The sequence below is a fragment of the Chelonia mydas genome, chromosome 4, assembly GCF_015237465.2.
Source record: "Chelonia mydas isolate rCheMyd1 chromosome 4, rCheMyd1.pri.v2, whole genome shotgun sequence".
NCBI lineage: Eukaryota > Metazoa > Chordata > Testudines > Cheloniidae > Chelonia > Chelonia mydas.
Genome location: NC_057852.1, coordinates 116,797,999 through 116,824,170, shown reverse-complemented (window position 1 = coordinate 116,824,170; position 26,172 = coordinate 116,797,999). Strand labels below are relative to the sequence as shown.

The 26,172-nt window shown below is 39.6% G+C and overlaps 1 protein-coding gene across 5 annotated transcripts in view; it reads right to left on the bottom strand.

The window, feature by feature from the left end:
- The window catches only part of WFS1 (wolframin ER transmembrane glycoprotein), a 49,343-nt gene that overhangs the window by 11,388 nt on the left and 11,783 nt on the right, over window positions 1–26,172 (bottom strand). For all 5 annotated transcript variants that reach the window (XM_043544682.1, XM_037898103.2, XM_037898106.2 and 2 more), the window contains 3 exons: window positions 7,412–7,494; window positions 1,718–1,862; window positions 695–865 (listed from right to left, as the gene is read on the bottom strand). In XM_043544682.1, coding sequence (XP_043400617.1) covers window positions 695–865; window positions 1,718–1,862; window positions 7,412–7,494 — 399 coding nt within the window. The remainder of the gene's footprint in view (window positions 1–694; window positions 866–1,717; window positions 1,863–7,411; window positions 7,495–26,172) is intronic.

Here is a 26,172-nt window from a genome sequence, read left to right as displayed (position 1 = left end):
TAGTACATTTTGATTTTCAGCTACAGTGTTAAAAAAAGGAATAGTGTTTAGATCAGGGGTTCTCAAACTGGGAGTCGGGACCCCTCAGGGGGTCGCAAGGTTAACACATGGGGGGTTGTGAGCTGTCAGCCTCTGCCCCAAGCCCCGCTTTGCCTCCAGCATTTATAATGGTGTTAAATATATTAAAAAAAGTGGTTTTACTTTATTGGAGGAAGGTGCACTCAGAGGCTTGCTGTGTGAAAGGGGTCACCAGTACAAAAGTTTGAGAACCACTGGTTTAGATAATTAGTATATGCTTACTTTGTGATGCACTTTTAAGTTAGTAACTTCAAATATCTGGCAAGATACTCAGAGTGCTTTGTTACTGATACAATTAAAGTAAATAAGAGCATATTTTTCAAAAACACTGAGTTTTGATTAAAAAGTTAGTCAATTCTAATCTTTGGTGGTTCTCATTGGTACTGAAGTGAGTCACCATGCATAAGCAAAACTCCTGACAGCATATGAATCAGCTTTAAAGAGTTAGAGTGAGCAGCTGATAAAGGTCATTATCACAACTATTTTTCCATGAATGGGTAAAACACTTATTTATTTTATTTTTATATATAGTCATTTAGGTTTTAAAGTTGTGTTCTGCTTTTAGTTTTGTGTTTTAGATAGGATCAGTTTCTTTTCTGGGGTACTAGATACCTACCTTCATTGTTAACTTGCCCAACATTCTCCAGCAGTTCAGAAACTGCTAACTGCTTCTTCTTCTTTGGATTTAATTTCCAATACATAACTAAGGCAGCTTTTCTCACAGCTCTCTCCAGATCAGTCTCAGATGATAATTTCTTCACTTCTTGCTCATTCTCAGAAGTGATGCCTCAAGAAAAGAAAGTGTATTAGATATTATCATCCCACATTTCAGGAAGAAGTGATGGACATGTCCACAATTTGTTATTTTTTTTCACTTTAGTTCTAAGTTTTTGGACAAGTTGATTCACACGTCATCTTCTCAAGTTAACTAATTTTTTCCTACATTGTTCTGTGTCCAGGGCTTACCAACAAATATTATACGTATCTTAAAATGTACAGTGCACTTTACGGATTGCATAAGATATGTTCCCTGCCACAAACAGTTTGTAATCTTGCCTGGAGACAAGACACAAGGACAACAGTACAGGTAAAAAATGACATGGATAGAGCACTGGTGATGAGGAAGTATTATGTAAAGAAGTGGGTTTCAAGAAGAGATCAGATACTTGGCAGACACGAGGAAGACTATTCCAAGCGTAGGAAGTGGGATGAAGGAAGGCGTGAATCTTGAAATGGGAGAATATGGTACAGGGAACCAATTAGGCAAGAGGATTGAGAAGAATAAAGGGAGAATGAGAGGGACAGGAGAAGAGAAAAACAGCAGATATGTAGGTGGGGTGTGAAATTAACCTTAAAGGCAAGGATAAAGAGTTTCAATGAGTTTTGGTAAGAAATAAGAATCTAATGAAGGAATTCAAGTACATGATTGACACAGATACTTCTATATGAAAAGTCATATGTTGTCCTTTTAATTAAACTACTCTAACATTCGATCAGCAGCTGTTCAAATAATTTTGCTCCAAATATACCCAGATTTTAAAGTATATTTTAACCTGTCTCTCCAATATTTTAATGGAGGATTATTTGTAGCTAAAATAGACTAAAAATATAAGAGTTAAAGCTCCTAAAGAACCCATACCTCTTCTGTCTGCTAAGCATCTCCGCAACAGCTTGACAGCTTCCCTTCGACCCTGCTTAGCAGCAAGAATCAGCCAGTCAACAGCACTACAGTTGTTGAGTTCTTCATCCTGGTCTTCTGCTAATTTCAGGTAGTGTTTTCCCATCTAGAAAGAATGGCGAACAAACAAAATTCCTTAGCTATTTAAATACCTTCTGTTCACTTTATCTCAGCGAGTGAAGGCTATATCTGTGAAGAAAAAGGTCAAATAAGCTGACTCCAACACTGAGGCACACAGTTGTTAACTTGTCCTCAGCAAACTGGCTGGAGATCAACTTCCAGAACAAGATCAACTTCCAGAACAAGATGCAAGCAGAAGCAATGACTGATTTCTGGCACATTTGATGAAGTCAACAAAGGAGTTAACATTAGGTAGTATATGACTAAATGCAGCAGTGAACGCTAGTAATGCTAGACAGAAAGAGCAGATGCTAAGCAAATTCATTTTTATACAGGTTTCAGAGTAGCAGCCGTGTTAGTCTGTATTTGCAAAAAGAAAAGGAGTACTTGTGGCACCTTAGAGACTAACAAATTTATTTGAGCATAAGCCTTTGTGAGCTACAGCTCACTTCATTGGATGCATGAAGTGATCCGATGAAGTGAGCTGTAGCTCATGAAAACTTATGCTCAAATAAATTTGTTAGTCTCTAAGGTGCCACAAGTACTCATTTTTATATAGTACTGCTAGATCAACTTTAAAAATGCAAAATGAAGTGCCATAGCAAGGTATCAGTGATGGACAGGAATTTAGATGAAGTAATCTCTGTAGAGGGCCTTGATATGGTGGTTCTCAACCTTTTCGGAGTCAGGACGCATTTGAAAATATTTACAGCCTGTTGTGATCCAGTACATAATTTGGGGGTGAAGGCTCTGGGGCGGTTTCGGTCAGGTCCTCATAGTGGCAGCTCCTATGCTGTGTGGCTGGCTGGGCTTGGCTCTCCAGTCTGGGCATTGCAACCTCCGGGGTTGCACCGCATGTCCGCCCCGCTGACTGGACTTTGTGTGAGCGGAGTTGTGACCTGGCTTATGTGGTTGCAGTGCCACTTGCTCAAATTTGGCCTACCCACCATCATGACAGCTGAGTGCATGGAGAGATCATCATGGTGATGGTTACACATGAAAGGAAAATAATGCGACCCCCTAGAGTATCATACCATTATGAACCCCAAAATAGTGAATCTATGCTGTAGAACTGAATTGTTGATTACCCTTTTGAATGATTCTGCAGCACTAAACATCCCCACCTTATAAAAAACCTGAACTTCTCTTGGAAGGTTAGCAGGTCTGACTTGGGCCCCAATTCTCAGGTTGGATGCACACAGGTGGATTCTTACATGACCAATCCACACAAATCCAGTTGCAGGATCAGGGCCTTTGGGATTAAATGTACACTTCATAGAATCGAAGCTACCAGAAAAAAATTCAAATAGGCAAGAGAACTCAGACCAAGTAAACCAAACTGACAGTGTACAATTACTACCATGGCATACCTCAACTCAATGAAATGGAAAAGCACATTGATGCAGGAACAGATGAAAGAAGAGAGTAAATGGCAGAAAGTCAAGAACGTAGCTTAGGTACAAGTACCATCACTGGCAATTTGTCATCACCGCAGACATAGTGTTAGCAAGATTTATATGGAAGTTATTGCTTTGAACAAATTATGTGGCAATAAAACCTGTGCCAAGAACAGCTATTCCTACAGTGTGTTTATAGTTATAGCCACCACGTTTTTGACTAAACCCCAAAACAGCAACACTTAATACAGCTCTTCTACACATATCCCATAGTCCCAGAAACTGATATCTGCCAACACAAATCATGGAATCAGCCATAAGAATGACTATTGCACAAGGAACCACAGCCCAAGACTTGGGTTTTGTGACAGAGCTTTCTGTGTAAGGTACAGTAGCAGCATCTGTAAGTAGCTACCTTTTGAAGAGAACATTTTATCCTTATTTTGGTTCTAAAGATACATAAACTCTTGGAATTAGTGGGTTTTTTTTTAATTAATAGAAAACCAGAGCAACCTATACCTAGCCTTTCCATGAAACTGCACTGACAGATGCAGTATGCTAGGCTGTGATCTGCCCTTTCTGAATGAGTATTGTGCAACAGTGGCTTTAAAATGAGATTTGTGATAAAACTTTTGCACAAATGTTTTCATTTTAAAGTTACCAAAATGTAAAATGACTAGAACCCTTTTGACTTGAGGTGATTATAGAATATCTATTCCTGCTCATTCCAGCTTGTCAGGTAGTTTTACTGTTAACTTGAGGATGCTCTTTGTTTAGATCGTGAGCTAAAACTGGGAGGCAGAAAGAGGTACTTAGAACCAAATTAACAGTGTACATCTTCAGGTTACTCCTCTAACATGAGCACACACTCCCTCATACTGCTGTGCTCTGCTAACTAAAACAGAGTGGTCACAACCAATCAAGAGTGCAGAGACCCTGTACAGTAACAGACACATCACTGCCTCTTCTCCATTATGCAGTTCGGACTGTGGGTGTCTCATCTGCATAATTACTGTACAGTTATTTTTCCATAAAAGTACTGTGCGCAAATTCCTGGAACAGAGTCAGAGAGACAGAGTGCAGGATTATTTCAGTATAATACTTACAGTGATTTGTCCAAGTTCATGAATTTTGAGTATTTTGAGTATTGAGTATATTTTTTTTCTAGTCAATTTTTTAGGCTGTAAGCAAGCTACAAATATCACTACCTCAGCTTTTCACTCACTTCTGATGAAGATGCACACTCCCCACCCTGCCCCACCCTCACAATGGACACACTCTTGGCTACCAAACTGCCAAGAGAAAATCTATTTAAATATTTTAAACAAGATTTTTTTTTAAATCTTGTTTTCCTCCTTCCTCTTGTCCCTCTCCACAGGTTCCTAACTGATTTTTTGTTTATTTTGAGATGAACACAATTAAACCTGAAAACATACCTTATCTTTAAGACAAGAGCCTTATTGACACATAGGCATCAGAGGAGGGGGTATAAGGGTGGAGTGAACCAGGAAGGGTAGAGAGATGTCAGGTTTGGGGTTTTTTTTAAACCAATTATCTTCTCCGTGTTTTGACAGCCCATTTTGCTTGTTATTGCTCAACTTTCATTTAAAAATGTTTAAAGCTGCAGTGCAACAGTAAAGTCTTCCTGACAAGAATGCAAAGACCATATTCTAGGTTAATAAACTCCTCAGATAATAGCCAATTTATTAGTCCAGAATATCATTAACCGGGACTGTGGCTTACTTTTATTTAAACAGGTTTTGATTTTATAGAAGAAAACAGAGGACTTTCCAGCAGTAACCCAGGGGTTCTGTTTATATATTTCTTACACTTCACGATCCCTTTTCCCGTTTACACAGGGTCAGCAGTGCCCATGACTCTGTCACTCCTTCCAAACCCGCGTGTCCTGTCTTGGAGTTCCAGTCTTCTCTCTTCAAATTTCCCTTAAAGTCTCTCCAAAGTCAGTCTAATATATCCTTTCTTGCTGTCCTCCTCCTCCCACGCTTTCTTTAATGTTTGTTTTTCTCCCATTCTTATAACATGTCCAGCCTATTACTAGGAGTCCCAAGTTTATCTTGCCTCTAATTTCTTCCATGTGCACTGTCTACCCTCTGCTTGCCTGCCATTCTCCTCAATATATTACTTTCTACTACTGGTGTCTTCTTTTTTCCCCCATCTCCATAAGACCTACTGTTTCCAAACCAAACAGCAGGCAGGGATAAACACACACAAGATACAATTTTGCCTTCAGTTTGTTACTTAATTGCTGGTCCTACAGTACTCCTACCACCTTTTTCACTGTCACCCTTGGACATTGGGTTCTTTTCAGTTTTCAAGATCTCTTCGGGATGGCACTGTGTAGTTCTCAAGTACACAAATTCTTCTGATTCAGCTTTTCTCCTAAAACTTCAGTCAACAGCGTCTCTTCTTCCATCTTGCCTACATGCATAATTTCAGTTTTCTTTGGGTTCACCTTCAAATCATAATCTTCAAACCAATGTCTACTCTGATACCATATTTACCAATTCCTCTTTGCTGTCAGCCAAAATGGACAAATCATCAACACACGTTAGTTTTCTCTGTGTCTCCACAAGCTTTGTTCTACCATTTTAGCTTACATATTTCTTAATCAACTAGAAATTACAGGTTTTTGTTCTTTGCTGGAATTGGAACCAAATTGAGGGTTCTGGTGGCAAGGATCCTCCAAGTTCAAAATACCATTACCCACAAAGGTGTTTGGCTGTTTTAAAGGCCAGGAACTCTTCAGACTGCTCCCTTCTTGAGGCTGCCCTCAAATATCAGGACTGATGAACATGGGTGAAGTGTGCAGGATGTTTGCACCAGTTCTAGAGATTATTTATTTATTACTATTATTCTTATTATTATTTTTTACTATTCTGTTGGGATATCTCCCACAGTGCAGCAGCACTCAGATATTCTCACTCCTGACCCCCATCTCCAATTTTCTCAAATGTCATTGCTTCTCAGCTTAGAAGGGCCATTTGTGAGGGTGAGATGACAGTACAGTCTCAGGGTCATTCAGGCCTTGTCTATATTAAATTAGCACATCTGTTTGACCATGTATATGTTTCTACTGATTTAATTAAAGTCAGTAATTTAACAAGTTTAGCTGAAGTGATTTAAAGTGAGGATTAAACTAGTTTAAGTGCAACTCCATTAGGTGCTTGTACCGGTTTAGTTAGAATTTTAACCTGATCTAATGAAACCGATGTATTTTTTTAGTATAGAAAAGCCCTAAAACTGCTAACAAATATCTTCAGGGACAGAATTAAGATCAACTCAATTCTCGTAGGCCACTGAACAGCCAAATGGTAGCTAGTACCTAGAGGGTTTTTTAAATGCATTTATTCAGCATAGATGAGGAAAGTTATAGAAAGATCTCAACCCTGTGTATATGAATGCCCTTACTAATCCACCATACCAGGAAACATACTTTGTACATTTTCAAATGACCCAAGGTTGGTGCTGTTGAGTCATTTGCAAACCTTGAAACAACTCAGAGTTACATTACTCTAGTATTATTCATTATTTGTATAGTCGTAGTGCCTAGGAGCCTTAGTGCTGAATGAGGTTTGCATTTTGTTCCAATGGTAACAAATTAAAATCAAAACAGTATCCAACAGTCACTATATGGACACTTCCCTCTTCTCTCATTGTATTAGACACTGGACAAAAACAAATGACATTCCCAGCCCCAAGATGCTTACAATCTATAATTAACTTTCACATCTACCCCAAAGGCTGGTACTAGACTGGAACCTGGGAAATCTGATATCCTTCCTAAGTAAGGAACATTCCTCCAGGCCAAGAAGCTATTTGGCATCTCTCACTTTGAACAACTTAAAATTCTAACAAAGGATGTGGTACAACTGAACAGTGTTTGGAAGAGATAATAACCCCACAAGAGTTGGAAGTGTGTAGTAACGTTTTCTGAATTTAAACCACAACAATGCTCGATGAAGTTTCGCCAATGTTCAGAGATGTTCAAAGCTCTTTCCAGTGCTCTCTACAGATATAATTTCAGAAAGAGCTAATAAAAATTTATTTTATCTATTCATAGTCAATAAATGGCCTCTGAAGAGTATAAGAAAAAAGTAGTGACAATGTATAAGATTACCTCCGTCTGGGCTTTTGGTTCTCCAGCTTTGGCCTTTTCAAGCAGATCCTCAAAGAGTACTTCAGGTTCCTCTTTCATGGCTTCTACAAAGCAACCCAAGAAGAAAACTGATTTATTAGCAATATTCAATGATTTTCATGAGTCCTCAGTGCATTTGGCTAGAGAATTCAAGGAGCACATCTAAATATAGAGCATGATGTTTTATAGAAACAGCAATGCAGTTCTAGCAAGTTATTACATTTATAGCTGCAATTACTCAAACCTTAATAATTTTCACTGGAATGCTACCCAAGATGCAAAATTTTCATTTAAAAAATCCTTTAAGATAATATGAAATTCAATTATTATGTTAACCAAGAAGTGTCTCAGAAAATATAAGTGTTATTTGGCATCCCTTACAAATATTAACCCATATTTGTAACACTATCCCAACTACTTATATAGGATAAAATTGTCAATTAGAAAAGTTTTCATTATATATGATAAGCATCTGCATTTGTATTTAATACTACTATGGCTTGTCACTGTTCAAACCCAATAAGAAAAAAAAATAAAAAAAATAAAAAAAAGTTCCTGAGCCCTTAGGAAATTTGTTGTTCTGGGCAGAAACAGGGCCTTTTAGAGTGTTATGAATCTGAGGAATGAGAAGCTACTCTTCAAAAACACATTCAGTGCATTTGAAAGGTCAGTTTTTTAATCCTTGGAATAAATGAAACACCAGTATCAATGTCTTTTTCTTTTTAAAGAACTCATTGTTTTGTATCCTGTCCCACATTTCTGTTTGCCTCCCCATTCTTTTCCATATTTACCAGATCAAAGTGATTTTTAGCTTTCATTCCTAAAAAGAAAAACAGTGCTGCCCACGTACCCAGCCAAAAACAAGGTAATCAGGTTTCTGCATGATCTTAACTTATTTTGTGTTTATTAGGAATCCCATGACCTGATTTATCTTGTGAATGATGAGCTACAGCCTTCTAGTTTCTTGGAAAAGTTGAAACTTGGTAGAACTGCGAAAGCTCTGTGAGGATACATCTTAAAAATTCTCACTAATTTGATTTCAAATATCAAGCATCAAAAAGTAGACGCTCAATATGCATGTGAGTGAGAGATTAGGGTGGGGAGGGGAGAAAGGGTTGGGAAAATTACCACTAATTCACAGGAAGTAGAGCACCTTTACTAGACAGCCCAGAACTGTAGCCTAGAACTGGGTGGGAAGAGTTTCCAAAAAAATTTCTAGTTACTCAGTGGGATGAAACAGACCTTTCAACATTTGTCATGACAAATGAAAGAGACCTCCCCCCCCGCCTCCCAGAACAGCCAATAGCCCAGTGATTAGGGTACTCACCTGGGATGTGGGACATCAAGGATCAAGTCCTTGCTTTACCTAACTTGTATCAGGGACTTGAACCTGGGTTATCTCCCATAACCCAGGTGAGTGCCCTAGCCACTAGGCTATTGGCTATTCTGGGGGCTCTCTCGCCACCTGACCCAAGCAGCCTTCCTGTTGAAAGTTTTGTAGAAATTCGTTCACAGATTCCAAGGCCAGAAGGGACCATTGCACTCAGAGGACACAGAGCTTCCCCAAAATAATTCCTAGAGCATATCTTTTAGAAAAAAACATTCCATCTTGAATTAAAAATCGTCAGCGATGAAGAATCTACCAAAACTCTTCGCAAACTGTTCCAATGGTTAATTACCCTCACTCTTAAAAATCTACATCTTATTTCCAGCCCGAATTTGTTTAGCTCCAACTAGCAACCATTGGATTGTGTTATACCTTTCCTTGATAGCTTAAAGAGCCCATTATCAAATATTTGTTCCCTATGTAGATACTTATAGATTGTAATCAAGTCACCTCTTACCATATTTTGTTAAGCTAAATACACAGACTCTAGGACCTCAATCTAAGGGCTTGTCTATACTGTACGCTAAATCAGCGCCACTGCGATCGATGCAGCAGTGTTGATTTATCGGGTCTGGTGAAGATGTGATGAATCGATGGGAGAACACTCTCCCATCGACTTCAGTAGTCCACCTCCCCAAGAGGCAGAAGGTAAGATAGCGGGAGAGCGTCTCCCACCAATACAGCACAGTGTAGAAACCGTGTTAGGTCGATGTAAGCTATGTTGCTCAGGGGGGTGATTTTTTTCACCCCCGAGTGATGTAACTTACATTGATTTAAGCGGCAGCGTAGACCAGGCCTAAGACAAGTTTTCTAATCCTTTAATAGTACTTGTGGCTCTTCTCTGAACCCTCTCCAATTTATCAACATCATTCTTGAATTGCATGCACCAGAACTAGACAGTATTCCAGCAGCAGTCACACCAGTTTCAAAATAACCTCTACTTCTACTCAAGATTCCCATTTATGCATCCCTAGATTGCATTAGCTTTTTTGGCCAGAATCATGCTGGGAAGCTCATGGTCAGTTGATTATCCGCTATTACTTCCAAATCTCTTTCAGAGTCACTGCTTCTCAGGATATAGGATGGGGGACTCTAAGTATGACCTACTTTCTTTGTTCCTAGATGCAGCTAAATGTAAATGTATCCATTAAAATGCATATTGTTCACTTGCGCCCAGTTTACCAAATGATCCAGATCGCTCTGAATCAGTGAACTGTTCTCTTCATTATTTACCACTCTCCCAACTTGTGTGTCATTTGCAAATTTCATAGTTTCTTCCAAGTCATTGTTAAAACTGAAATAGTGTAGGGCCAAGAACTGATCCCAGCGGGACCTCACTGGAAATACACCCACACAATGATGATTTCCCATTTACAATTACTTTTTGAGATCTGCTAGCCAAATTTTAATCCACTTAATGTCTGCCACGTTATTTTTATATCATTCTTGTTTTCTTAAGCAAAATGTTGTGTGATACCAAGTCAAATATTTGGAGAAGGATAAATATATAGATTCATAGATATTTAGGTCAGAAGGGACCATTATGATCATCTAGTCTGACCTCCTGCACAACGCAGGCCACAGAATTTCACCCACCACTCCTACAAAAAAACCTCACACCTATATCTGTGCTATTGAAGTCCTCAAATCGTAGTTTAAAGACTTCAAGGAGCAGAGAATCCTCCAGCAAGTGACCCGTGCCCCATGCTACAGAGGAAGGTGAAAAACCTCCAGGGCCTCTTCCAATCTGCCCTGGAGGAAAATTCCTTCCCGACCCCAAATATGGCGATCAGCTAACCCCTGAGCATATGGGCAAGATTCATCAGCCAGATACTACAGAAAATATCACGATAACACTATTAGCTATATCAACCAAACTTGTAATCTTATTTAAAAAACAAAAAACACCCCACAAAATCAAGTTAGTTTGGCAGAATGTATTTTCCATAATTTGCATTAGTTACACTACCCTCCTTTAATTCTTTATTAATTGAGTCCTAAAATCAGCCACTCTATTAGCTTGCCAGGGATCAGTGTTCGACTGACAGACCTATAATTCCCCAGGTCAGCCCATTTACCCTTTTTAAAAATTGGCACAACACTGGCTTTCTTACAGTCTTCTGAAAATTCCTCAGTTCTCCACAACTTATTAAAAATCAACATTAATGGTGGAGCAAGCTCCTCCACCAGCTCTTTTAAAACTCCTGGATGCAGTGGACCTGCTGATTTTAAAATGTTTAACTTCAGTAGCTGCTGTTTAACATCCTGCAGAGATACTAGTGGAATAGAAAGTGCAATCACCATATGATTAGATTACATAATCTATTTTTTCCCCCTCAAATACAGAACAGACATGTTTATTGAACACTTCTGTCTTTTCAGTATTATCATCAAAAATTCTACCACCATTTTCATCTAGTAATAGACCAATACCACTGCTGGATTCTTTTTGTTCCTAACGTATTTTAAAAACTCCTTATTGTCCTTAACTCTGCTGGCCATAGATTTCTCTTTATGTCTCTTGGCTTCCCTTACCAATTTTCTAAAATTCCTAACTCCTGATATATACTCATAGCTATTAACTTCCCCTTTGTTATATATTTTTCAATAGCTGCCTTCACTGTCTCTCTAAATCAGGCCAATTTTTTAACCAACATGGCCCTCCTTTCTCAATTGTGGGATTGTAGCTTTTTGGGTATTTAGTAAGGTTCTTAAATGATTCCAATTATCATTCAAATTTTTCTGATTAAGTTATTCCTCCTAGATGATTTGACTCTCAATTGTTTTTAGCTCTGTACAATTGGCCCTATTCAAGCACCACATATTATTGCTCTGGACTTTATTCTGCTTGTTTATTATAAATGCAATCAAGTCACGATCACTTGTACCTAACCTACTGTTGAGAGCAAAAGCATATTTTGGCTTATAGAAGACTGCTGTGAATGTTAAAACTGTTCTGATAACATTTAACAGAGTAAACATAGGTAAAACTGCACATGTAAGAAATTGCAGAGTAATCATGTCTGTGACTTAAAAATAAATAAAGTCGTTAGAAAGCTAGAAAAGATGGGTTTGAAATAATGCTAAACCTGTACTTACAGGGAAAAATGTTAACATGGAAATGAGACACTAATACAGATGTATAAGAAAAGATAACAAAAAAAAGTTATAAATTTTGTGTAACAAAAGGGAGGTTGAAGCTGTATTGTCCAGTGCTGGAGGTTACTGAGGAGATCGTCCTGATGAGCCTTCCACTTGTAAGTAACTGATTACCACTTCCTGAAAGGTTTGCTTTAATAAAGATTTGTTAAACTCATCTGCTGAGTTTTGTTTAACAACTCTTTATTAGCAGATGAGTTTAACTCATCTGGGAGTCTCAAGCTAACATCCCAATGAACCAGGCAGTTTGCAGATTGGGCTAACAGCCAGTATCCAAGGAACCACAACCTAAGGCAATTGATGGGGTTTAAGCAACAATGGAATCGCTGGGGACATATGTAAATGAATATCTGGCCAGACACGGTAGGTGTCCCCTTAAGGAGGTGGACATTCTCACAAGCCAGAATCTGTTTGAAACGGTGGCTTACGTGCTCGAAAGCAATTTTTCTGGCAACCAAACGGTTGCCAAGAAAAGGATAGAAGCTGCAATTGTTCAGGGTTGGGTAATGACAGCCAGAGCTTTTGTGAAGCAAAATGAAACACTGACACTAGAAGGTAGAAAGAAATAAAACGCCAGTTAAAGAAATGCAGAAGGGTGAGACACAAGAACTGAGAGACAAGGCCACTGAGCTATGGGGTGCTACAGTGTATAAGCTGAGGCTTTGATTGGGGAAGGTGAGGAACATGAGAAGCAGAACAGGATTCTGCAAGTACTGCTGGAAACAATGCCACTGGAGAATACAGAACTGACAGGAACTCAATCAGCGAGACTTCTGGAAGGAGAAATCATTAATGTGGACAGTGCTGTACTATCTAGGGCTCCACCACCTCCTTATGTTACACTTTTTCCTTCCTTAAGCAATCTGGACTCTAAAGCTGTCCCTATGGCACTTATAATTCACATCCACAGTCCAAACAATCGGGGTTGTACATGTACAGAGATGAAGGTTAAAAATTTTCATCAGAGGAGATATCAGACTGACTGAACGTACTGGAGTAAAAATGCCTCCTGCTCCGGAATTGAAGCAAGATGATTACCTATGGCCAGAAACAGAACTTAACAATGGACTAATGATAAATCGTGAACATTAGATTATGTATAATAATGTTCAGTACCAAATGATACCTGTAGTATTGAATTTAACCAATTTTAACTTACCACAGCAGCTCGGTCTTATTCAGGGGAAGATAGAAGAGATATAAGAACAGTACTAGGAGTTGGGGCATAGGGAACATCAGCATGGAATCACATGAGTACCACAGCATTGTGGGAAGAAAATCAGAAAATGAAAGTTCAAATTACAAAACCTGTTACAGTTAAACAAAGCAATGAGTATATAGGGAAGTATTTAAAGCATGTTCAGGAAGCTAGTATAACAGGACATCTGATTAGGGAAGTAGAAACAGCTAGCAATGAAATAGTGTGGGGGGGAGGGGATCACAAATCATCCTAATATATCAAAGGCAAAAACATGTTTCATAATACAGGAACTACAGGTAGACTAAAGGAAATTCAAGGTGGGGAAATGCCTGGGTTCATAACAAATAAGATGTAGGAACAATGGACCAAAAAAAAAAAAAGAAAGAAAAAGAAAAAAGAAAAAAGGAGTAGATTGGTGCCAGATTAGGCGCTAATCAAGAGTCTATTATGCATAGAAAAGATGCAAGTTAGATGAACCATGGATCATTCCTATGGTACTAGCAGCACCAAGTGAGGCATTAAGCATGTATAGTGTTCAGATCATAGATATACTGGAACCTATCATATGTCTCACCCTCAGATACTGTTAAGGATGGGCTAGGGGAGTCGGGAAAGCCCCAGATTCCTCATGTTGTTCCAAGAGGTGTGGTACATCTGGTTATGTCGTGATGTACTGCAGAGTGCATTCCAGCACATAGGTTCACCTAGGATGAAGAAACCTGAAATTGCATAATATGGCTGAGGCAATAGGGAACAAGGTCCAGCAAAGGCTGGAGAAGCCAAATATTGGATAACCTAGTGGGTCAGATACTTCTAATATGGGACACAAACATGTTGTTGTGACTGGCCACTGTTCCGCTTAGTTCCAAGAAAGATTACCAGAATAGTGGATAAGGTAATTTTTCCAGTTCCCCAGCATGAAATCCACAATGTATCAGCTGAAGCTGATGCTGCCCTAGACTCTGTGGTACAGCTAAGCAGAGACATCCCACCATTGCATTTAAATGTGCAGTCCTTAATGAGCAGACATCCAGAACATTAATTAACCTTAAGATAGGAGAGTTGAAATATTCAAAAAGTGACATAAATACACTGTGAGATGCGTTAGCATACAATACTGAGGGAACATACGTGGATATAAATGATATCAATGGGCTTTGTAATTGTGCAAGCCATACTAACAGTGGTGTTCAATGCATTGATTTGAAAGTATAGGAGGTTGGTTAGGCAGTTGGAAAAAAAAAAAAAAAAGATGTATATGAAATACAGGCTTTGCTGAAAACAGAAAGGAGTTCATGGTGGGAGGTATTGGGAGGGGAGGCATATTTAGGCCTGATAGAAGTCTGCTGAGAATGTTAAGAGTTTCTTCTGATAACATTAAAGAGCATACGCATAAGAACAACTGTGCATATATAACAAATTGTAGAGTAATCATGGTTGCGAGAAAAAGAAAAGATAAAGTAACTAAAAAGCTAGGTAATACCGGTTTGAACTAACATTAAATCAGTACTGACAGGGGAGGAAAGTTAACATGGAAATGAGACACTAATACCGATGTACAAGAAAACATAACAAAAGACTTATTTATAAGTTTGTGTAACAAAGAGAGGTTGAAGCTGTATTGTCCAGCACAGGAGATGACTATGAGATCATCCTTGCAAGTCCCACTTGCAAGTAACTGATCACCACTTACTGAATGTTTTGCCGTAATAAATTAGACCCGTCCGCTGAGTAAGTGAATCCAAATCCAACATTAATTTTTAGTTCTGTGATCATTCCTCTTTATTAGACCTTGACCTAACAGAAAGAAGTCACCTGGGTTGGCTGTAACACTTTTTGAGTTAGGAAACTGCCATCTATAGAATTTAGAAATTACAAGGATTTTTTAGTATAGGCAGCAAGAGATCTCCAGCAAATGTCACTCAGATTGAAATCCCCCATGATTGCACAGCATTTCCCCCCTACACATTATACATAGTCTCCTTATGCCCCTCTCATACTGTTCCCTAGCATGATTTGGTGGTCTGTAGCAGATACCAACTAATACTCCATGATATATTCCCACTAAAAGTTCTGCCAAAACCCTGTTTTGTCAAAAGATTCCCAACCAGCTCTACCGTAGCCACATGGGAGCTGCACATTCAAAAGCTCATTCCAAAACCTCACCTGCACCACACAATCTTGCAAGGTCAGCAGGCACTGCACTATACTGGGTAAGGTTCATATTTAAGGCATAAGCAGAATGAGAAGATAGGGTTAGTAACTGTTTCATAATCATAGGAAGTGATTTAGAAAGACATGCTGGCATCTACTCAAAGAAACTGACTTCAGCCTCTGTCTAACAGGGTTCAGCAAGCATGCCATCTAAATGAGGCACTGTATCATGTCAGTTATTTTCAAAGAAGGGGGAGATAAGAGGACAACACACAATTTCAAATTAGCTAAATAAAAATCACACCAAATAGCATTTCAGAACCTCTAAATCTCACTGGTACAATTAAGATCTGGAAGGAAGTCAATTGTTCATTTAACTGGCTATATTTTAACATGAGCACACCATGAAATAAGTACTCTCCTCCACCATGTCACAGTTTTGTCTACCAAGCTCTACTTGGTAGAATTCTAATATTTTATAGTATGTCATCTGGCTAGATGGCACACCTAATCATCAATCACTATCATCATCCAGTTCTTTATCTTTTCAGATCACGATACATACATTAGTGCAAAACAAGTCAATATCATCCCACTTAAATGAACTGCTAAGTATCCTTTATTTTAGATATAACCTAGAGAGCTGTACTCTGAAGTGGATGGCTTTCCAGATGGCAATGTTCAGCCACTACACTTCACTCATGGGCTCAACTTATAAACAAAGAAATTACTGAAAACAAACAGCATAATGTTTAAAGAAACTGGAATTTACCTCACCCTACCTAACTCAGTCATAAAGGCTGGGTAAAAATTACGCCTTTCCCTTTCTGATTTTTATTTTTTAAATAAAGCCTGCTTTAGTTTAATCATAATTTGCAGCCACACTGGTCCTAGTTCCCACTTGCAACTTTTTTCTATCCCTCATTACACTTCTTGGATAAAGTGAAAACACTGTAGCAGTGTTACTTAGTTATCTAAAGCAAAATTGGGAAGTTTTTAAAGGGAAAACCACTATAACTGGTTTGGGAGCACAGTCTGAACAGCGTTTAGATTATCTCAACACACTTTACAAAGTTAGGTGATTTTTTGTTTTGTTTTTAAACACAACACAAAATGAGGCACAGAAGGTGATTTACCAAAAGTCATGCAATAGGCCAGATTCAAAGATGGGACTACAGTTCAGATCTGATTTTCAGCATCCTGTTCTAACTCAATAGGCCACTCTGAACTCACTTCATACAAAAATATCGCAAAATATCTCATTTCCACATATGTTCTATAAACATCAATAGAGGGGAACAATGGTGGGTATAATACACAATTAAGATTACCTCTCTAGCTTGTGGTCTGTAGTGATAGAACAGAGGTGAAAAGCCCACATCTGGCATGTTCTGGAGAGACTAACCGAGCAAGGCTTAAAATATTAGCAAGAAAGACCAGCAGAACATTAGCCTTATTGAGATATGAAAGCAGAAACAATATTTTTCCTTTGTCTACTGGCAGGCCTGACACAAAAGGTTGAATGAAGGGATAAAGTGTAAGATTCAAGATGGGTGGCTGCCAATTTAGGTCAACCACTGAAGTTAAAAGCACCAAGAAACATTTGAGAACTAGGATGGATGATGCAAACAACAAATTTTCAAACACTGGGAGGACAAACACCACACAAGAGCAACTATGCCAATCTTAAAAAGGTTAAGTGACAGTTTGTAATCTATGATCCTTGTTCCTTAACATGCATTTCATTAGAAAACCTCTTGATGTGTATTACTCCCACGCACAAGTGTTACAATGGGAATGCTGTCAGTAAAAGCTTTTAGTTTCCAGCTTCACTAAAAACATTGAATTTTTTTAAATGCCAAATTTCACTCCATCTTGAATATAAACATTTTCCTGAAAAAATTAATGCTCCATGCATAAAATTTCATGCATCTTTTCTGATAACACACACAGATTCTTCTGGCTGTTTGGTATCAGTAGAGACATCTATCAGTTACTGCTCTAAGTAACAGCAAGGGCCTGAGGGATGATCATTCATGTGACAGGATGCAAATGAAGACAACTGGGCAGGTGTTACTCATAGCCTACCTATAAGAAAGCGGGGAGAAAGGACAGTTTTCAGTAGTTAGGGCACTCGCCTGGAAAGGGAGAGATCCTGGTTCGATTTGAGAGCTCCAGGTGCAATGCCCAGCTCTGCCATGGACTCCTCCCTCTGCATGACCTTGAACAAATCACTTCATTTCTCTGTGCCTCAGCTTCCCAGCTATAAAATGGGGATAACAGCACTTCTCTCTTCTGAGATAAATATATTAAAGATTAGGTGGTGTTCAGGTGCTATTGGGATGGGGGCCATAGAAATACCTTAGATAGAGAATTCCTTTTGAAATTTAATGTGATTGCATAACAGGTGCTTTAACAAATCAACCATAAAGCTCAGTACAGTTCTCAGGCAGAACATTTTTTGTGAAGCACTTTTTTGCTTTTCTTCGCTCGTCACTGCAATGGAACACAATAATGGCAGTCACTAACCTAGATGACCACCATTTTTTCTGCAGGCTGCTACAGAAAGCTATCAGGTCATATCTACCCTTTTGGTCTATAGAAGGACAGCATCTGTCACAGTAATTTGTCAAATGGTAAATCCACATTATACTAAGTAAATATTTACTTACAATATTCTGCTCCCATTTAGAAGCCAGTTTTATTTCATGAACTCCCCTAAGCTGTATACAAACGTCAAAAGACTTCCTCAGAAAATTATTTCAAATATTGCACAATCCAAGTGGAAACAAACACCCCGAAGGATCTAAAGAACTGGGTCCAAAATACAGGCTACTAGTTTTTCACCTCATTTGTGCGCTAAAGAAGTGTGTAGAAGTTGAGGCAAATACAAATGATTTCTGAAGTGCATGGGAGTGAGCAGATGCATATTTTCCACTCTGCTGCTTTTATGCCCTCATGTTACTAAAAGATATTTTGATCCCTGGATGGCTGCTGAAGTATTTACTGTAGGCATTTAAGTGTTTCATTTAAAGGTTAAAGCTGTCACATCAAATATGCTTCAGGAAGAGGATTCAGTTATTTAATCAGAAATGCACTGTTAACTGCTACTGAAAGACCCCCATAATGAAACCTATCAGAGATTGTATATTTCACAACATCAGGAATTGTGTACAATTTTTTTTTAACTCTTCCAAGTTTCATAAAACTATCTGAAATCAGATGTTAAGCTATTATTGAGATATGGCTATCAAACCAATTTCTGTCAAATGGTAAATACATGTTTATATAAATCCTCATAAAAGACTTTCAATATACAAGCTAAATGTAAATATAGTTTTTGATATAATAGAATAAGTAGAGCAAAGCTACAAGACCATTAACCTTATTTGGTTTTTAGAATTTTATACAGTACTTCACATATGGTATTTACTTGAAAAAAATAATACAAGACCTTTTGGTGAAAACAGAGCCATAAATTACATTTACAATACAACTATGTAAAAATATATTTGTTAAATATCCACTAACTATAACCTGCCTTAATAAGATTAACGCGGAGTGGCACTCTAATATGTTACAATCAATTCTATGAAAGTTATCCTTAACTTCAGTGGAAGCAGGCACTTATTTTTACTGTATCTATCCCCCAGCCATCCCATTCCACTTATCTGCAAAATTTAATAGAGAATGCAGTAATAAAGTCTTAGGTATAAAAAACAATACTACACTGCATTTACTAGTAAATACTAAGGATAATTAAACTACATTGGCGAAAATGAAAAGCACATTATTATTAGGCTTGGCAGAATTTGATTTGTTATAGTTTTGATAGATAATTATCTGTGTTTATTTTTAAGCATATTTTTCAGATGTTTATTTAAATTTTCATAATTGCAGGAAATTATGGGGCAAAGACCATTATTATTTAATATGAGTAGACAGAGATTCAAAAAGTTCAAGCTTTATAGCCATTAAAACACAAATTGTCAACATCACTTGTCCAAACATGCAGAGTAAATAACCTTAAATCAAATTCTAAAATTCTCAAGCAGCATTTCTCTTATTTTGCCTATCAGTCAATTTCAATTATTATCAATAGAAATATTTTGTCATGGGTTTGTGGGTGTTGGGTGAAATTGACATTTACCAACATTTACAAATAAAAATCTAATCCTTCCAAGCCTAATTATGATAAATATGATCTCTCCCCCCCCATATTTGTTCATTTATTTGCTAATTTACAGAAGTAAGAAGTCTATGTGTCTCCTAGTCAGATTGAGCTTGTGATGTTTTACAGCATAACATCCAAGTAAAAAATATGGAGAGAAAACTTTGATTAAGCACTGTGTATGAACACCATCTTTGGGAGACAGCAAGATAATCCTCTTCGGCATTAACACTGTCAGAGTTTAAGGCCAGACAGGACAGGACCACCAGATCATCTACTGTGACTGCCTGTATAGCACAGACCACTGAACACCTTCACACGATACCCAACCACCACAATTAGACCAAAGTATTACAGCACTCGGGAGATTAAACTATATAAATGTTCAAAAAAAAAAAAAAGAGCTTATACTTCTGGAAGGAGCAAGCCTTTCTGATGCAAGAGTCTAAGATATAAAAGATTCCCAAGGTTCACCAAAACTAAAAAGGGCAGAAATACCTACGATTACAGGTTATACAATCTCCTGTCCAATATCACAGTGCAAGTCAACGGCAGCAGAATTCCAGATTTGCCCATCCCCACTTGTAGGGCAAGATGGAAGTGTAAGTCAGTCACAGTAACTAAACTGACTCTAGTCACATACATCAATTTAAGCAGAACAGCAGAAAGTATATTACAAAGACAGACATATTAACATTACTTCAGAACAAACTACCATTGTTCTTCTTGAATGATTGTTGCATTTTATATTACAGGTATTTATATGTTGCCCTCCACTGTAGCATGTGAGTCCCTTCCATTTGTGAATTTTAAAGTGCTTTACAAAAGGTTAGGTATTAATATTCCTCTTTTACAGGTAAGGAAACAGGTAGAGATTAAGTGATGTGCCTAAAGTCACAATAATAAATCAGTGGCAGTCAGAAATAACTCCAACAACTGCCTCCAATCCCAGTTCTAACCACTAGACAACCCTTTCTCCCCAGGACAAGAAAAAAAGCTTTCCAGGTCATTTTTAAAATTAAAGTTATTTAACATACATAGAGAGATAATGTCATACACAGAACAAAGGAAAGAGAAATAAGAATGTTTATGGGGTACCTACTTACCAACCATAGCAGCCTACACATGGGGTGGAGGGGTTTCTAGGAGTGGGAGGGGTGTAAAACCCACAACCTTCGAAATCAAAAGTCATAAGCCTTTACCATTTGAGCTAAAGAACTTTTTGTTTGGCTGTGAGAACATGATCAGCTGTAGAGTCAGTGGGGCTAGAGGGAGTCATACTTTCACACATACTAGGCAAGTGTATTACACAAACACAGATCAAGGACCTCAAGTCCTTTTGGACTGGAAACTTCAATAAATAGTTAGATGACATGAGCACCAACTTGTGCACTAAAGAAGCTTCTGAAACAGGAAGCAATAAGGGAGGCAAAATATTCATTTGCAGTATTTTATATATAACTGAAAAGAAAGTATAGGTTTTACAAGTGAACGTTAAAACTGCATGGAAAATACTATTGAACAAAAGATCTTAATGCATTCGGTGACACCCACACTAAGTGTATGAGGGAAACCTGTTTGGCATACCCATTTTTCACGATCACGACTACAAGCATCGTATGTGGGCTCAGGGGAGAAAGTGACAAGGCTTGTAGAAGGAGGAGGAAGAAATCAGTGTTTGGAAAAATTTTAGATGGCCAAATATGAAATTTTTTGTACTAGATTCACATTTTAACATCACAGCAGATACTTCAGAAACGCTCTCTAATAGTCAGAGAGAGCCAAGAAATCAACTGCACCTGTGTGTGTAAATATGCAAGTTAAGTTCACACTTGCCCAATAGTAACTAGCTTCTAGTCTATTTAATACATAGCTAGAAAAAATGTAAATGAGTGTTTTTGCATCATGTACAAAGATGCTTGCCACAAATCTGGCACTTGCCCTGATAAAACGCGCAAGCAAGAGGGTCAAATAAGAGTTGTACAGGATGCATTAACTCTTAATGTGTAGCTGTTAACTCACATCAGAAAGAAATCTTGGAGTCACCATGGCTAGTTCTCTGAAAACTTCAGCTCAATGTGCAGCAGCGGTCAAAAAAAGGCTAACAGAATGTTAAGAGCTATTAGGAAAGGGAAAGAAAATAAGAAAAAAATAGCATCATGTCACTATATAAATCCATGGTATGCCCACACCTGGAATACTGTGTACATTTCTGGTCAACCCTTGACAAAAAGGATATAGTGGCACTGGAAAAGGTTCAGAGAAGGGCAACCAAGGTGATCAAACGTACAGAACGGCTCCAAACAAGGAGAGACTAAAAGGATTGGAGCTGGTCAGCTTAGAAAATAGACGACTAAGGTGGATATGACAGAGGTCTGTAAAGTCATGAATGGTGTGGAAAAGGTGAATAGAAAAGTGTTTTTTGCCCTTTCTGACTCAATACAAAAAACCAAGAGTCACCCAACGAAATACAAATAAGACCAAGTACTTTCTCACACAATGCATAATTAACCTGTGGAACGCATTGCCTTGAGATGTTGTGATGGCCAAAAATATAACTGAGTGCCAAAAAGATGTTCATGTAGGATAGATCCATCAATGGCTATTAGCCAAGAGCATCAGGGATGCAACCCAATGCTCAGGGCAACCTAAACCGCTGCCTGCCAGAAGATAGGAGGGAAAGACGGGGTGGATCACTCGACAAATCGCCCTGTTCTGTTTGTTCCCTATGAATCTCTGGCTTTGGCCACTGCTGGAGACAGAATACAGGACGAGACAGACAACTGATCAGACCAGTATGGCTGTTCTTATGTTCGTCCTCCTCCACCCCTACCACCTGCTGTGACAGCTTCCAAGTGTTACTAGTACAGCGTCTGCTGCTGTTGCTTTAAGGATAGCATCAGCACAGCTTAGAAGGTTTGTGTTCAGTTATTATGGCAGGCAGCCAGGAGTTTCCTGAAGAACGTAAGCAAGAGAAGGAAATGGGAATTGTTTAACACTTTCTCGGTCAGCAAAAGCTGAATGTAATTTAATGGGACAAGAAAAGGTACTTTTGTTTCCTAGGAGTTCCCTTTGCCAAACATCAAAGGCCTGCTGCAAACAATGGAGGGCTAAGAGCTTCTCAAAGAAAAGGTCACAAGAATATTTTATAATGGAAAGCGCTAGGAAGTCTAAGTATAGGTAAGGCTATGAGTCAGTCACGGATTCTGTGACTTTACAAGACCTCCATGACTTCCTGAAAATTCCAATAATTCAGCCCTGTGGCGGAAGGACTCTGGCTTCAATAAATCTGTGATTTACTGTTTATTTTGCCCATGTCCTATCCGTGACCTTTAACAAAAATACCCATGCCAAATCATAGCCTTAAGTATAGGGTCACTATCAGCTACCCCTCATAATAATATTGAGCAGAGATGGCAACCTCTCTCATCCCGCATGTTGAGAATTCAAAAACAAAAATAGCGTGTGTTTGTTTGGGATGGGAAGTAGTAATACTCAGGAGGAGAAAGAGAGAATTACAAAGTGATGCTGCATCACACTCTATCCAGTAACAGTCTGTGGTTCTTTAATCGGCATGGCTTGAGCAATCAAATAAGCTACTTTTAAACTCCCATCCGGATTCTAGATGCAGACAAAAACATAAGACAAAATAAAAGATTTACTTTACAAACAGGTGCTTTGGAAAACGTAGCTACAAAATATATGTAAAAGTAAGGAGTTTGGCATATATTCCCTTAGGAGGGCGAGATTGCTAGAATTTAAAATGGTTCTCTCTGGTGCAGATTTAGACTATTACCAATGCACTTTTTGAACAGTAATCTGTACATTCTGTAACAAAAATTGGTGTTCTAATAGCTTTTAAGTGTCATCAGATCATACTATTAAGCATTCAGAAGAGCCAGTTTCAGCCTCCCTGGAGAAATACTCCTACTCACATTCCACAAGTTCCAAAAAGTTCTCTACTGTTCTGCATTGTGCTTATATAGGAATAAAGTATTTAAAAGCAGACCTTAAGCATTACGCTTTATAGAACAAGGAAAGCATGCACATAGACATAGGCCCTGACTGAAGATGCTCACAACTTATTTTTGCAAAACATTACTGCTGTTCTTCAGTATCTCTAGCCTTGAACTCACTAGCTCAGGGGCGGGCAAACTTTTTGGCCTGAGGGCCGCATTGGGTTTCTGAAATTGTATGGAGGGCCGGCTGGGGAGGCTGTGCCTCCCCAAACAGCCATGCATAGCTCGGCCCCTGCCCGTATCAGACCCCCTCACTTCTTGCCCCCCGACAGCCCTCCTGGGACCCCTGCCATCCACTCCCGCTCTCGGCCCCCTGACTGCCCCGGACCCCCCGCCCCGTTCAACCCCCCCCCCCCGGCCCCCACCTTCCTGACTGCCCCTCCAGGACCCCTGCCCCATCCAACCCCCCCCGGCCCCCACCTTCCTGACTGCCCCTCCAGGACCCCTGCCCCATCCAACCCCCCCTCCCCCCACCTTCCTGACTGCCCCTCCAGGACCCCGCCCCATCCAACCACCCCTTCTCCCAGACCGCCCCTGGACCCTTTGCCCCTAACTGCCCACCACCACCCCACTGAACCCCCCTCCTTCCTGACTGCCCCCCCGGGACCCGCCCCCATCCAATCCCTCCCCCCCGACTGCCCCCCCATCCATCCCCTCCTCTCCTTCCTGACTGCTCCCCCGGGACCCCTGCCCCCATTCAACCCCCGTTCCCCGCCCTCTGATTGCCCCAAACCCTCTCCACACCCCTGCCCACCCCAAACTCCCCTGACCTCTATCCAACCCGCCCCCCCCGCTGCGTCCTTATCGTGCTGCCTGGACCACCAGTGGCTGGCAACGAGGCTGCACCAGGACAGGCAGCAGCGCCACGCAGCACAGAGCACCGGGTCAGGCCGCGCCCTGCAGCCCAGAGCATCGCGCTGCGCGGCGGCGTGGCTGTGGGGGAAGGGGGACAGCCTCCCAGGCCAGGAGCTCAGGGGCGGGCAGGACGGTCCCGCGGGCCATAGTTTGCTCACCTCTGCACTAGGTGCTCATTCATGAGGGTAGACTCTTGAACCCACCCATGTAAAAAAAAGTATTGGTTTCAACTGAGCTCTGTGCAGGCACGGGTCTGTCAGTGCAGATCTCAAGGCCATATATAAAGGTGCACTATCATATTGCAATTCCACAAATTCAGCTTCCATGTTACGTGATCTTAGGGTACGTCTACACTGCCAACAGAGGGTAGGGTATGTCCACAATGCAGTTGGAGGGTGTAACTGCAGCACATGTAGGATACGTTTTGTAGCTTGATTCTTTAGTGGTAATAATTATTCTTGATTGCTGATTAATACTGATTTAATGAGCTTGGGGTAGTACGGTTCTAGTCCCGGAAACAGACACAACAGAATTAAAATTAACAAATTCAATATTTGGTGGGGAGCCCCATCGTGTACAGCAACAACACTCACACTGAGGGCAAAGCCAAGCCCAATCAGCACAATTAGTGAAGACAAGAAAGCTCCAAACCATATAAACAAATAGCAGTAATACAGAATTAGTGATATCTTTGATATCATTCCTGGCATATGCTCATATATCTATATACTCACATGCTTCCTTGTGGATATGGTAGTGAGAGAGGAAAGACCCGCTCTGTCCCTGGCATGCCAATCAAGTCCAATGGTCCAGATCCAGAATGACCTACCTGATAACCGAAGATCGACTCCCTCTACATGGTGGCCTAGTCTATTATAGAGCCTACAGATGATTGTCGTGAATATTCATGCAGATGCCCAGCCTCCCATCTCCACATCCAACTTCCTCACTCTAATAATGTTGGGGTGCCTTTATCTTACAGGTTAGCATATTAATGGCTTTCCCTTATTACCACAGATGTCAATTAATCACTAAAGCAAATTTGTGGTGGGCATCTGCCAACAATTTTATCCTAAAATATCCAAGCCTGGTATCAGTTTAATGTTTCTGCTGTTGCCTGGTATCATTATGTACAAACTTCCCCCTTAAACACTCTATTCCCAGTTCCCCAAAACCCTGCGGCAACCGTTTGGCCATCTATCTATGCTGAAGCTCATAGGTCTCAAGCCTTATGCTAACTTGCTTAAACCAATGTCTTAAAGGAAACGGGCCTGTTGGTTTCTTGCATTACTGCTAAGTAAAATAAAATGCGAAAGCTAGTTCTATGGGCTACAGTTTACACTAAACCGATAGCACTGAGTCTCAGAAGCCAGGTCAAAGCATAAGGAAAGCAGCTTAACAGACAATACTAACCATACCGGTAAAAAAAAATGTAATATAAAGCCTTTTAATACCATAAAATGCACGGCTAGTGTAACCTTTCAAGCAGCATTTCAATTTGTTGGGCAAATGAAGCTTGGAATATTTTTTAAAAAAATACTGTGAATAAAGTATTTTCATGGTCAATGTTGTCAGACATTCCATTTTCAGTATCATGTAGGGGCACACTGACAGGGCTGTTAAAACTCTAGAAACTAAGTCCCACTTTCTCCAGGAGCAGTAGTGTCTTTGTAGTTATGTTAAGAGTCTTAGTCACACCACAACTGCAAATCATCAGATCATATTAAGCTCCAAAGGGAGCAACTTCTTCATCCCCACAAAGTGAGGATAAATCATGGAGAGCAGTACAAAAGTGTG